The following is a 15396-nucleotide window of genomic DNA, read 5'->3' as shown; positions in this document are numbered from 1 at the left end:
AATTCTCCACCTGGCTTCTTTACTTTCTCTCGGCTGACATTCCCACAATCATCATGGGCGATTTCAACATCCCCACTGACACTCGCCAGTCGGCAGCAGCAAAACTCTTGTCGCTTACTTCATCCTTTGGACTTACTCAGTGGTCCTCCTCAGCCACCCACATAGACGGACACACACTAGACCTCATCTTCACCCGACTCTGCTCCCTATCTCACCTCACAACCTCCCCCCTACCCCTATCTGACCACCACCTACTCACATTCTCATCCCTGTCCTCCTCTTCTGTCACCCATGTCCAGCAACTAGCACACCCCCGCAGAAACCTTGCACAGCTAGACACTCACACACTCTCTGACTCTGTTCTACCACTGACATCCATATCCTCACTCCATGACACAGACCGCGCCACTACTTTCTACAATGCCACTCTCGCATCAGCTATCGACTCGGTCGCCCCTCTTCTGCATGGCAGAGCACGACGAGTCAACAGGCAACCCTGGCACAACAACATCACTAAACAGCTTCGACAAGCGTCCAGGGTTGCGGAGCGGCGTTGGAAGAAAACACATACTCAAGATGACTTCACTGCATTCAAACAAGCAACGCTCGCATTCAAATCAGCACTCATCTCTGCTAAATAGGCCTACTTCACAACCCTCATATCTTCCCTATCCTATAACCCCAAACAACTATTCAACACTTTCAACTCTCTCCTCCGCCCTCCACTGCCCCCTCCAACCTCCATCATCTCCGCTGAGGAGTTTGCAACACACTTCAAAAACAAGATTGACCAAACACGGCAAGTCTTTACCGTCCGACCACCACAACCCCTCTGTCTTCAACACTACTTCCCCACCCCTATAACCTCCCTTCCCAACATCACGGAAAGAGAACTTACTCGTCTCCTCTCCAAATCACACCTCACCACATGTGCACTCGACCCCATCCCATCCCACCTCCTCCCTAACATCACCCCCACACTCGTCCCATCCCTAACCCATCTCTTCAACCTATCACTATCCTCTGGTACCTTCCCTGCTGCCTTCAAACATGCCACAATCACACCCATCCTCAAAAAGCCATCCCTCGACCAAACCGCCCTGTCCAGCTATCGCCCCATATCGCTGCTCCCATTTGCCTCCAAACTCCTTGAGCAACACGTTCACGCTGAACTTTCCTCCCACTTTTCATCTAACTTTCTCTTCGACAACCGACAATCCGGCTTCCGCCCCCACCATTCCACCGAAACTGCCCTTACCAAAATCACCAACGACCTACTTACAGCCAAAGCTAACAGACAATTCTCTGTACTCCTCCTACTCGACCTGTCTTCTGCTTTCGATACAGTTGACCACTGCCTCTTACTGCAGATCCTCTCTTCCTTTGGCGTCAAAGACCTTGCTCTATCCTGGATTTCCTCATACCTTTCTAACCGCACATTTAGCGTCTCCCACTCCCACATCACCTCCTCACCCATCCCCCTCTCTGTTGGAGTCCCTCAAGGCTCTGTCCTAGGACCCCTACTCTTCTCAATCTACACCCTTGGCCTGGGACAGCTCATAAAATCCCATGGCTTCCAGTACCATCTGTACGCTGATGACACCCAGATCTACCTCTCTGGCCCAGATGTCACCTCTCTGCTGTCCAGAATCCCAGCATGTCTAGCAGCCATATCCTCCTTCTTCTCCTCCCGCTACCTCAAGCTCAATGTGGACAAAACTGAACTCATTATCTTTCCCCCATCTCACATATCTTCCCCACCTGATCTATCTATCACAATAAACAACATCACTCTTTCTGCTGTACTGACAATCCGCTGCCTCGGAGTAACCCCTGACTCTGCCCTGTCCTTCAAACCCCACATCCAAGCTCTCGCCACCTCCTGTCGCCTTCAGCTCAAAAACATTTCCAGAATCCGCCCTTTCCTCAACCCTAACTCTACTAAACTGCTTGTGCATGCCCTCATCATCTCCCGCCTCGACTATTGCAACATCCTCCTCTGTGACCTCCCTGCTAACACTCTTGCACCCCTCCAGTCCATCCTCAACTCTGCAGCACGACTCGTTCATCTCTCACCTCGCTACTCCTCTGCTACCCCCCTTTGCAAATCGCTTCACTGGCTCCCAATTGCCCAGCGCATCCAGTTCAAACTACTAACACTGACCTACAAAGCCATCCATAACCTCTCTCCTCTGTACATCTCTGAACTAATCTCCCCATATATTCCCTCACGTAACCTCCGGTCCTCCCAAGACCTCCTTCTCTCCTCCACACTTATCCGTTCTTCACGCAATCGCCTCCAAGATTTCTCCCGAATATCCCCCATCCTATGGAACTCTGTGCCTCAATACATCCGATTATCCACCACATCCGGATCCTTCAGACGGAACCTGAAAACCCATCTCTTCAAGAAAGCTTACAGCCTGCAATGACCCCGCTGCCTCCTCAACAACGCCGAAGCTTCTACTAATGCAACCCAACAACCTACTGTCTCCTCCCTATCCCCGTAGAATGTAAGCCCGCAAGGGCAGGGTCCTCTTCCCCCCCGTACCAGTCTATCTTTGTTAGTTTGTCTACTGTAGTGATATTCTCATTTTGTATGTAACCCCTTATGTACAGCGCCATGGAATCAATGGCGCTATATAAATTAATAATAATAATAATAATAATAATCTACTAAAATGTTAGTGCATGCTCTCATCATCTCCTGACCCGACTACTGCAATATCCTCCTCTGTGGTCTCCCTGCAAACACTCTCGCACCTCTCCAGTCTGTCCTTAACTCAGCTGCATGACTAATCCATCTCTCGCCTCGCTATTACTCCACTTCTCCCCTCTAAAAATCCCTTCATTGGCTCCTAATTCCCCAACGTATCCAGTTCAAACTATTAACATTGACCTACAAAGTCGTCCATAATCTGTCTCCTCCATATATCTCCGAACTAATCTCCTATTACCTTCCAACATGTAATTTCCAGTCCTCTCAAGACCTTCTTCTCTCCTCTACATTTATACGTTCCTCACACAATCGCCTCCAAGACTTCTCCTGAGCATTCCCCATACTCTGGAATTCTGTGCCCCAACACGTCCGATTATCCGCCAGTTTCAGAACTTTCAGACGGAACTTGAAAACACATCTCTTCAATCAAGCTTAGAGCCTGCACTGACCCCACTGCCACGTCACTACAACCTGCAATAACCCCTGCCACCTCACCACAGCCTGCAATAACCCCCTTTATCTCTCCTTCCCCATTATCCTGTAGACTGTAGGCCCACAAAGGCAGGGCCCTTGCCCCTCTATACCAGTTTGTCATTGTTATTTTCTTCACTGTAATTTATATTTGTACTTTGTATGTAACCCTCTCTCATGTACAGCACCATGGAATTAATGGTGCTCTAAAAATAAATAATAGTCCAAAAATTATCCCTTTTAATCATTTGTGATCAGAGTTCTGTGTGAAACACTGACTCAATCTGATGGGGTCGCTGTCAGAGGTAACATTATTCTGCTGCGACTGAGACAAGTGAAGTTCCTTATATTCCATAATGCCCTCTGTTTCCAGCCCATTAATAAGCTTGCAGGAAGCAAATGAGGCCAATTGTTTTGTAGTACTACTTCCTATATGGCTGGTGCCAATGGTGGTGGTGGTAGTGATTTGGCTGCTGCTAGTGGCTCCAACATTCTTATGCGTGGTATGTTTTGTTTTCTTTCCTTTTTATACTACCCTGTCCTTTGCCATTGCAGGTAAGTTTTAATAGTGTAATAGTTGTGCTACTACAAGATTGCATAGTCTACCACCTTGAGATCCAATTCCTTTTTTTAGAAACCTTAAAGGAGTTGTGCATTGAAGACAACCCCTGTCCATATTCAGCTGAGAGAATATGGACATCATAGAGGGATCTCCTGCTTGGCACCTTCCCTATTATCCAAAATGAGATTTACTCTGTACAAGTAATTTGTGCTTTGGTAGGCTCCAGCTGTTCATGTATTACACGGATGGCTAATTATATGAAATAGCTGAATTCCCCTGGAAAAATCAGCTGTTTGCTGGAGGTGCCAGACGCCCAACTGATGTGTAGTGGGCAACTGATCATCTTGTCGGATCTACTCTGAAAGGGTTTTCTCAAATGAATTCAAGGGTTGCCTTTAAATGCATACAAAGAAGAAACTGTTAAGATATAATATATTGATACTTAAAGGGAACCTGTCAGTAAATGTTTACATATGGAAGTAGTGGTATGGCTGTATAAGTGTGACACCCCAGGGGTCTGGTTGCCACAGTGATAGAGATATTACATCTGAGAGCAGGTGGGAGGTCCTTTGGTCAGGGATCCTGTGCATGCCACACCTCCTGCCCAGTCTTGGAGGGGAAGGACTTCCCCTATATAAACCTGGGGCTGAGGCAGGGTAGGGAGTTCTGTGAGGAGAAGACAGGGAGCAGAGCTGCTCTATGGGCTCTGCTCCACAGGCAGGCCCTGTCCAGGGGCCTGAGCCTGGAGTCAAGGAGTGAGAAAGAAGACAGAACAAGAGTAGAGAAGAGAAGCAGCATAGCAAGAAACATCAGGAGCTCTGTGGGGAGCAGTGTTACAACGAGTCAGGGGCTGGCAGCTACAGAGCTCGCCCTGACTGAGAAGATTTCTAACCGGACCCGGAGTCCGAGGCTGTGGGGACTAACTCCTACCCAGCAGCAGAAACCGTCCGGCAGAGGATTTCAGGTCCTCTGGCCCAGAAGCCCGAAGGCACGGTCACACGCGTGGGACCAGCACCGCCATCGTGGAGCGAAAGCCATTAGAAGGCCCCGAATCACCGGCCATACGGGTGAGCACCACACGGTACACTCAGGGACGTGGGCTACTTATTCCCGCCTCTAGCAAGGTAGCCAGAAGAGTACAGTTAGTTGGGAAGGCCTACAACTCCGCCTGGCCAGGGGAAATCTCATCTGCTCAAGGACTGACCAGGCCCCTATCACTAGCAAGTACTCCGGGAGGGTCTATCTTTGTCACCAGTAAAGACCCTGAACTACACCGCACCGTCTCTGAGTGGTTCCTGCTACCCCCATCATCCACGTCGGCTGCCCTGAGGCCATACCCCTCCCGTTGGGGGTTATACCATCCACGCTGCACCACCCTTCCACCGGCCTCAGCGGTCTGCCCCGCAGCGGCAGCTCCATAGCTGCATTCAACGGGTGGCGTAGTCACCAACCATCTACTGCTAGTACATCGCCGCTCAGTTTGACTCCCTGGGCACGGACCGGGTCGCCGCCACGAGACTACAACCCTCAAGAGATCCGGCTCCGGGTAAGCTCCCGCGTGCGCAACGCAGCGCGACACAGGCCCAGGGGCGCGTCAACTTTGGCGTAGTCGGCAGGATCTCGTGCCCGCAACCACCGGGTACTGCGTGCCTGAAAAGCAAAGACTGTTCAAACTTACCAGTGGTGAAGATTCCCGCTATCCGTGGAGGTTTCCCGCCATCCGGCGCCATCTTCTACCTTCTTCCCGCCATCCGCGAAGTTTTCCCGCCATCCGGCGCCATCTTCGACCTTCTTCCCGCCATCCGTGGAGTTTTCCCGCCATTGGACGCCATCTTGAGGACGCCGCGCGGGAAGAAGAGGGGCGTGGACTCCGAAAGCGCGCGAGAACTGAAGCCCCGCCTCACGTCCGGACGTTGCGTAAGGTCCTGGAAGGAGCCCAGCAGACGCCGACGTCACCGGAGCGCGACGGAAGGTCCTCAACCCTGACGATCCACTGCGGAGCCGCGGCCTACGGAACAGGATCATCGCAAGGTAGGCCACGGTCCACTAGGGGGGAGGAGGACACCAGGAACGGACAGCAAGATGGCGGACCGGCAGCAGACTAAGCTGCCCAGCATCGGCAGTGCCCCAGTCGTCGCCGGCCCCGACCAGCGCCGGGAGAAGACGCGTGACGCAGGAGCGGTCGCGGGAGCAGGTAAGAGGAGTTTCCCTGTCCCGGACGCTGCCAGCGTCAGCCTGCTCCCGGGCCCCCTGGTGGAGCCGCCGATTCCGGGCGCTGCAGACACCGACCTGCTCCAGCCCCCGCAACAAGCCCTGCGGCCAAGCTCTCCAGCCCTGGGCACTACCACCACCAGCCCGCGCCCAGGCCCAAAGTTGCACCCTCTGACCCCGGGCGTCATCAACGGCGACCCTCTCCATGCCTGGTCGCAAGGCCTGAACTCCCCAGGTGCAAAAGGACTGTACGCCCTCCACGTTAACCAAGGAGGAGCTGCAGTACTACCAATACGAGGAAAGCCAAGAGGACCCGGACGGGTCTGAAGCCTACACACAAGAAGGAGCAGGAGGATGCCGTTACTGAAGTACGGTAAAGTGGAACTGTACATAGTTACCCGTAGGGGTACTTGTGTTGCTAATTAAAATATGGTCCCCGTTGGGACAAGTGTGAACTGTTCCCGTGTGTCCCCTATCCTTAACCAGGCTGAGGACTGTGAGCAGCCATCCCATCTCCCCACAGGCTGAGGACTGTGAGCAGCCAATCATTATCCCCACTGGCCGAGGACTGAGAGCGGCCATATCTTGTAAATATTATGTGTTTCCAGTTATTTATAGGAGTCCTTGGTGGATTTACCGGGAATCCTTTGTACAGTTAGTGGAGCGTAACCCAGGATGGACTAAAAGACTGTTAAGGACTCGGGGTAGGACAGACCCCTACCTGGTTACGTCTCCCTGTTTTGGTGAAATGGACACCTTGCTTTTCAAAACTGCACCCGGTTGCGGACACGCCGTAACCATCTTATGTGTTTTTCTTATTGTATTGTTATTGTTATACCTTGTTATGTTTTTCTAAAAAAAAAATATGTTTAGTCCCGGAGTACTAAATTTCACTAGGGGGGAATGTGACACCCCAGGGGTCTGGTTGCCACAGTGATAGAGATATTACGTCTGAGAGCAGGTGGGAGGTCCTTTGGTCAGGGATCCTGTGCATGCCACACCTCCTGCCCAGTCTTGGAGGGGAAGGACTTCCCCTATATAAACCTGGGGCTGAGGCAGGGTAGGGAGTTCTGTGAGGAGAAGACAGGGAGCAGAGCTGCTCTATGGGCTCTGCTCCACAGGCAGGCCCTGTCCAGGGGCCTGAGCCTGGAGTCAAGGAGTGAGAAAGAAGACAGAACAAGAGTAGAGAAGAGAAGCAGCATAGCAAGAAACATCAGGAGCTCTGTGGGGAGCAGTGTTACAACGAGTCAGGGGCTGGCAGCTACAGAGCTCGCCCTGACTGAGAAGATTTCTAACCGGACCCGGAGTCCGAGGCTGTGGGGACTAACTCCTACCCAGCAGCAGAAACCATCCGGCAGAGGATTTCAGGTCCTCTGGCCCAGAAGCCCGAAGGCACGGTCACACGCGTGGGACCAGCACCGCCATCGTGGAGCGAAAGCCATTAGAAGGCCCCGAATCACCGGCCATACGGGTGAGCACCACACGGTACACTCAGGGACGTGGGCTACTTATTCCCGCCTCTAGCAAGGTAGCCAGAAGAGTACAGTTAGTTGGGAAGGCCTACAACTCCGCCTGGCCAGGGGAAATCCCATCTGCTCAAGGACTGACCAGGCCCCTATCACTAGCAAGTACTCCGGGAGGGTCTATCTTTGTCACCAGTAAAGACCCTGAACTACACCGCACCGTCTCTGAGTGGTTCCTGCTACCCCCATCATCCACGTCGGCTGCCCTGAGGCCATACCCCTCCCGTTGGGGGTTATACCATCCACGCTGCACCACCCTTCCACCGGCCTCAGCGGTCTGCCCCGCAGCGGCAGCTCCATAGCTGCATTCAACGGGTGGCGTAGTCACCAACCATCTACTGCTAGTACATCGCCGCTCAGTTTGACTCCCTGGGCACGGACCGGGTCGCCGCCACGAGACTACAACCCTCAAGAGATCCGGCTCCGGGTAAGCTCCCGCGTGCGCAACGCAGCGCGACACAGGCCCAGGGGCGCGTCATAAGCGCTTGTCCCCCAATATAAATTATTTTTATAGTAATCCAATATGGCAATCTTGAGAAATCAAATGCAAATCATGCTGGATGTGCACTGGGGATGTGCCAATACAATTTATAAACAGGCCATGTGCTTTGACACTCCCCCAGTGCAGTTCCAGCCTGATTTGCATATGACTTGTGTTATGCTGGCGTGTCCTTTAATAAAATAAAATAAAACTTAAAGGACACGTCGGGGTCCACCGGACTGCAGAGGAGCTGCAGCAGCTGAGTCCCAGAGGAATGTTCAGCTAAGCACAGAGAAAGAAATGAACTAGTGTATTAAGTGCACACACTAGTAGTAACTAAACAAGGTTCAATGCTGGGAGTTAACAACACTCCAGAAACGAAACTAATAAACTTCTGCACTGCCAGACACCGCTGTGCAGAGCAGGAAGGATTTGGCAGCATGAAACGCCTGAGCACTAGATAGCGGCGTATAGAGCTGCAGATAGCTGCAGGCCAGGAAAGGCCTGGAACCTAAGTTCCTAAAGAGGAGGAGAATCTCTGCAGCACCCAACACATAAGTGTAAAAGCAGCAGTGTGACCACACATACAATGGCGGACCCTGGAATGCTGGATCGGTGGCAAGGACGCCTCCGTGGCGTGGACACCAACCGGTGAACCGACACGGTAGAGCGTGCTGCTCACAGCATTCCCCTAGCCCTAATTGATGACTAGGATGACTAGGGAGCACACAGCAGGAACCCTTGACAACGACTCTCACACACTGCATTTACTGCCAGAGACCTCACCCCAGGTTAGCAAGAGATAGACTAGGCACCGGGGCGGAGCCCACGGAGCCCTGAAATACACTAGAGATGGCCCCAGCCCCCCCAAGACAACCAACCACGCTCTACCAAACAGCAGGGGGCGTGGCTTAGCGGCACATGAGCGCAAGTTGGCGTTGCTTAGCGGCATATGAGCAGAAACCACACTTGGAATCCCTAGAACAGAACCTAAATTCAGACAATTACTGACCAGCAGGAGAGAGCCCGGCCAGGTGCCGCAAGAAAACCCTTCTCCTGTGTACCGGCCTATCAACTTGTAAGTAGTAGTGGGGAAGGACGTAGCTTCCCTATGGCATTGAAAGAGTTAAAAGAGAATGTTCCCGGTAGTTAAAGCTCTCTGGACTGCAGTTAGGTCCAGTTAAGGGGTTAGCTGTGATAATCTAGCCAGTAGAATAGAGGGGGAACCTAGTGCCATGATTGAGCATAGAATGTGAATAAAGCTTTGTTTCTGATATATTTCCTTGTGGGCTGTAGTATTGGTAACCAGCCACAAGATGCCACTGTCCCGGGTGCAGATGTCAGGTTAAGTCTGCCAGTAGTATTGCAGACAGTGAAGGGGTTAATTGTGTGTGAGGACAGCCCATAGAGGGTGGGCACATTAGGAAAATATCTGCTTAGTTTCCAGAAGCAGGAAGTGAACAGTCAGTGTTGCGTAGTGCCTGGGACAGGCCAGACAGGCTTCGTATAACTGGCTGCTAGGGCAGACATGGGCCCCATACCCCAGACAGCAGAGTTAAGATTTCCTCCACAAGAGTCCTCTTAGCCGGCCGGAGAAACTCAACAGAGGTATTGAGGACCTGGGGGCACATTCTGTCTGCAGGCTGCAGAGGAAGCTAGGACTCAAGGCTGGGACGTGGGGATAACTAGGATCCGGATATACTGTCACTGGTGAGGAAGATTCTCTAAGGCTAGAGAATAGAGCAACAGAGATGCTTCACTTAAAGAGGGAACCAGGGCTGAAGTTTTTCCCAGTACCTGTGGGAAAGATGACAACCCGTTAGGCTTTATCCATTATATCTGCCTGTAAATATTGTACATATTCCTCTTCCCCAAGTAAAGTCCCAGTTATGGTTAAGAACCTCGTGTCCTCTGAATTTATTGCTGCCCTAGTCCCAGAAGAGAAATGCCTGGAGACAGCCGCGACCGGATGGTCCGAAGTAAGTGGAGAGCACCACATACACCGCAGCACATCAGAGGGAGGACACACATTGTCTGTAGGGTGCCAGAGCGAGCAGGGGCCACAGCTCGCCCATGACTACCTCTCTGGGGCAACTTACATGTATGTTATATTTCTCATCATATCAGATCTCTATACAACTATTTCCATATGTAAAAAAAAAGTGCTGTAATTTTTCCTCTGGTTCTAGTGCATTACAGTAGAAATGTAGAATGCAATCCAACATAAACTGTAAACTCTTCACCTTAAAATTGCCAACAAAATTTATTACAAAATTTTATATTTCTCCATTATCAAAACAATTAAAAATTATTTGTTAATAAAAAAAAAAATAGAGAGAGAAGGACATGGATAAATGGAAGGCAATGCACTGACATAGCGGAGGATAGACAAAGAGTTGAAAACATCCATGTATAACATTATCGGATTACCCAGCACAGCATGAGATCACGAGTTATTGTATCTATGAACCCCATGCTCCAGTAATACACTTTAGGAATATGTTTGCCTTGTGCACGCAGGTATTAGAAGCCAAAGTCAATGAGGTGAAGATCAACGAAGCTCGGGAACACTATCGTCCTGTGGCATCAAGAGCCTCCCTCCTGTACTTCATCATAAATGATCTGAAGAAAATCAGCCCAATGTATCAGTTCTCTCTTAAGGTAGTAGCCAGTAAATTTAATATTTATTTTTAAAATATATATGTAATATTATTTTTAAAAATGATGAGTTCTCTTTTTCTAAGGGTAGGCGGACTTGCTGCCAAGAAACCCACTTAAAGGGTAAAATGCTAATTGAAAATTGATTTATGTGCCAGATTTCTGGGTGCAAATTGGAGCAGTTCTTGTACACTTGGGCATTTATTTACCCTTAAAGAATGTTAAAGGGACTGTCCAGTTAAAACAAGTTATTTTTTATCTGCAGGATAGGTGATAACTTGTTTATTGGTTGGGGTTCAACCACTTTGACCCACACCGATCGGCAGAACATGGAACATTTATCTCGGTTAGACTGTGCGACCTTTGCTTCATTCCTTTCCTATGTTGCGTATCTGATGTGACATGCCATCTTGTAACAGAGATAAAAGTTCCCAGATCTGCTGATCTGTGTGGGTCACAGCAATGAGACACCTACCGGTTAGAAAATTATCACCTATGCTATCCCTTTAAGGTAGCTGTTGCTTTCATTTAGGCTCCGAACTGGAATTATAATTACAGTACACAAGTATTAAGGTTTCAGAAAGTTTTACTTTTTACTGGTACCTTAAGTGATAATGAGTAATTGCAAAAAAAATATTGCATATGGTTTTTCTCCATGGTATGTACCATCATGGTACTATGTGCTATTCGGAGAAAAGAGAGTTGTGCCAGGTCAGTACAGTAAACTTTTGCCTTTTTCTAATGGCAGAATACAAGAGCCACACATGACACCTCTCTGCCTTTGGTGGCATTCAACGAGTGACAACCAATTTATTCCTTCTCTTTTACCTAATTCTGTTCCTAAGGGAGTGACTTGTGTAATAAGAGTATATTAGAGACTTTGTGCAAATACTAAGATGTTGGAGAAGGTTGAGGAATAAAGCCTTCTTGCCAACTATCTTGGAATGTCCGGTAGGCTCCTAGAAAAAGAGAACTCCCAGGCTCCATGAAAAGTCAGCTAACTCCCAGGCTTAGCTGAACCCACCAGAAACCTCCTGAAAACTAACTATTCATGAGGTTTCTTCATTTATGGAGACAGGGATGTAGACATGGAAAGATAGGTAAGAGTTGGATGTGAAGGACGTGGTGTTATAAAAGGAGCACGTCAACAGCTGAAACATAGTGCCCAGTAAATGGATATTCCATCCGGCTGCTTGCCTTCAAAAGTTGTCAAGTATGGAATAGACACCATAAAAAAATGTGTATGCAGTGAAATATCAGCATTGATAAATATCGAGTGAGGATAATCATGTCTGTGGAGGATATTGTGGTTCCTTAGAACCTCCTACATTTGACAAGAAATTACTCATATCCAGCATTGTATTTATGCACTGACAGTGTTGAATATGGCACAAAATGAATACATGTAGTCACGTTATACATGTTTTGCAAGGACTACTAATGGTTCCTCAGATATTTTACCAGAAATATTTGCTAAAATATGGCGTCAACTGCAAATATTTTTATTATTTGATAATATGGCATTATTTTTAGCTTTGGCAGTCTCCTAATTTGACAGAATTTCACAGTGGTTTTAGTTTGTGGCTTTCATTGTGTGACACCCCAGGGGTCTGGTTGCCACAGTAATAGAGATATTATGTCTGAGAGCAAGTGGGAGGTTTCTCTGGTCAGGAGCCCTAAGCATGTAACACGGTCCGCCCAGACCTGGGAGGGGAGGAATCTGCCCTTATAAACTGGGTCTGGGGCGGGATTAGTGAGTGAAGCTGGAGACAGAGCCTGCAGAACAAGCAGAGCAGTCAGAGCCTGGAGAGGGAAAGTGAGAACAGGAGCTCTGTAGGAGCAGCAGCTGAAGGCCAGGGGCTGTGAGCAGAGATATAGCTCGCCCTGGCTGAAGTTACTAAAACCGGACACAGGAGTCCGAGGCTGTGGGGACTGATATATACCCAGCAGCATAAACCAACCGGCAGGGGATTCCAGGTCCTCTGGCCATAGAAGCCCGGAGGCTCAGTCACAAAGAAGGGACCAGCGCCGCCATCCAGGAGCGGAGGCTAACAGAAGGCCCCAAGTCACCAGCCATACGGGTGAGCACCACACGGTATACTCAGGGACGTGGGCTACTTGTAACCGCTGACAGCAAGGTAGCCAGGAAGAGTGCAGATAAACGGGGAGGCCTACAACTCCACCTGGCCAGGGGAACTCCTGCTTGCTCGCAGACTGACCAGGCCCCTTATACTAGCCAGTACTCCCAGGAGGGTCTGCCTTGTACCATCAGTAAAGACCCTGAACTGCACCTCATGTCTCTGTGATTCCTTGCCGCACCAGCACCATTAGCACTGGGACCCTCACACCATCACTCCCATCATCTCTCAGATTAGCTGCCCTGAGGCAATACTTCTCCCGTGGGGAGTTATCCCATACTCGGCTGCGCAAACAACATCAGCCTCAGCGGTCGGTAGCGCAGCGGCGGTCCCCACTGACCGCAATCCACGGGTGGCGTAGTCGGACATTTGCTATACATTAAGACTGCAACTGGTTTGACCACCCTGGGCACGGACCGGGTCACCGCCACACGGAGACTACAACCCCCAGCATTCTACAACAGGCCCGGTTCCGGGTTCCCCTGCACAACACAGGCCCAGGGGGCGCATCAACTTTGGCGTAGTCGGCAGGATTTCGTGCCCGCAACCACCGGGTACTGCGTGCCTGAAAAAGAGACTTTTATGCTTACCTGTGGTGAAGTTTCCCGCCGTCCGGAGTCGTTTCCCGCCATCCGGAGCCGATTCCCGCCATCAGACGACATCTTGGACCATTTCCCGTCGTCTTCTGCCTTCTTCCCGCCATCCGCAGTTGCTTCCCGCCTTCGGACGCCATCTTCGGGACGCCGCACGAGAAGAAGAGGGGCGTGGACGCCGAAAGCGCGCGAGATCAGAAGCTCCGCCCCACGCTCCGCCCCACGCTCTGACGCTGCGCAAGGTCCTGGAAGGGAGGAAGAGCGATGCTGACGTCATCGGAGCGCGACGCCAGGTCCTCTACCCCGACGATCGACTGCGGAGCCGCGGCCTACAGAAGAAGAGCATCGCAAGGTAGGCCACGGTCCACTAGGGGGGAGGAGGATGCCGGATACCGAGGGGAGCTCAACTGCCACAGCCACCGCCAGCGCAACCACTGCAGCAGTCATGCCATTCACCATGCCCTATATCCCGGGGACACCCTGGCTACCCCAGTACTCAGGGGAGTCACATACTCTAAATGACTTTAGAGAAAGACTGGATAGCCTCTTCCAGGTGTACCCCCTCACAGAAGAGCAAAAAGTGAGCATCCTGGTGGCCCAATTAATCGGGGCAGCCCAAAGGGAGGTAAAGTCCTGGCCACCTGGGAGGAAGAGGACTGTCAGAGAAATACTAGCCCGGCTGAAAGACACATTTGATACCCGCACCTCAGCCGAAATGAAGCTCAGATTTTACGGGTGTAAACAGCGGGCACATGAGAGTATAAGAGACTATGCTCTAAACCTACAAGAGGCCCTGAGAGCCATTAAGCAGGCAGACCCTGACAGCGTGGGAAATGAAGATAAGCTGTTGACTGAACAATTTATTGAGGGTCTACTGTGCAATGCCCACCGAACCCAGTTGCGGGCAATGGCCTTACAGGACCCTGACCTGGACTTTGCACAGTTCAAGGACAGAGCCATCCGAGTGCTCCGAGAACCGGCACCAGGTGGCGCTGTGACCCACAGGTGCCCTGCTATCACTTACCACCAGGAGACGGCGCCCTTGTCTGCAGGGCCTGTGGGAGCTGATGCGCAGGCTTTAAACAGTGACCCGGCTACAGACCTGCACCATCAGGTCCAAGAGCTGACTAAGAGCGTTGCCGCGCTAACCAGAACTGTGCAGTCTTTACAGGTCTCTTCTCCAGAAAAGATCCAGCTGGCATCCGGACCAGAGGACGTCCCGTGGCGCCGACTGAGGAGGACCCCACCGGCCAGAGGAAGACCCAGCGACAGATACAACGAGGACGGAAGACCCATCTGCCGCCGCTGCATGGCAAGGTACTGTCATTTAAACGGGCACAACGTGGGGTAGAGGGCCAACCCCCAGGCATAAGACCATCAGGTCCATCAAACTGGCGTGATAAATATGTAGGGGGACGTCCAATCTTGCCTGTGGTACTGGATGGCATTCCTATGAGTGCCCTACTAGACACTGGGTCACAGGTGACCACCATCCCGTACGTGCTCTTTAAACAGTACTGGAATTACTCGGACATAACCCGCTACCCAGATGACGACCTGAGTATCATCGCCAGCAATGGTCAGCCCGTGCCGCAGGTGGGATTCAAAGAGGTGACCATTAAGATCGGTAAAGTCGAACTGGCAGCACAAGGACTGATTATAGTGGACATAGACCGTCATGAGAGTCACCCTAGAATAACCTTGGGAACTAATGTGATTGAAAATTGTCTTGCAGAGGTGATTCTCATTTTACAGCAGGTTGCCAAGAACGCCAGTTCCGGCCAGCAGCGTGTGCTCCAAAAAGAGATCCGGGCACTGATGAAGCGGCAACAGGTGGAACTATCTGGTGGTGAGATAGGTAGCGTGAGAATGTGTGACCCGTTCCCTATTGCCATGCCCCCAAAAAGTGAGATGATGATTTGGTGCCGGGCAGCTATTGGTCTAAGAGGTAGAGACTACCAAGCAATGGTAGAACCCGTCTACTCAGACAGTAGGCCCACCATTTTGACAGCACGGGGGGTGGTCGATGTACGCCATGGG

At 50.8% G+C, this 15396-nt stretch overlaps 1 protein-coding gene across 1 annotated transcript in view; it reads left to right on the top strand.

Annotated features, from left to right (window-relative positions):
• LOC141161304 (dynein axonemal heavy chain 11-like) overlaps window positions 1-15396 on the top strand; it is a 131172-nt gene that overhangs the window by 29208 nt on the left and 86568 nt on the right. The window contains exon 4 of the mRNA XM_073646118.1: window positions 10488-10628. Coding sequence (XP_073502219.1) covers window positions 10488-10628 — 141 coding nt within the window. The remainder of the gene's footprint in view (window positions 1-10487; window positions 10629-15396) is intronic.

This window comes from Phyllobates terribilis, unplaced genomic scaffold (assembly GCF_046119375.1).
Source record: "Phyllobates terribilis strain yellow unplaced genomic scaffold, ASM4611937v1 Scaffold_9__5_contigs__length_417890890, whole genome shotgun sequence".
In the NCBI taxonomy this organism is placed as follows: Eukaryota; Metazoa; Chordata; class Amphibia; order Anura; family Dendrobatidae; genus Phyllobates; species Phyllobates terribilis.
This window is presented reverse-complemented; position numbering and strand designations above follow the sequence as displayed.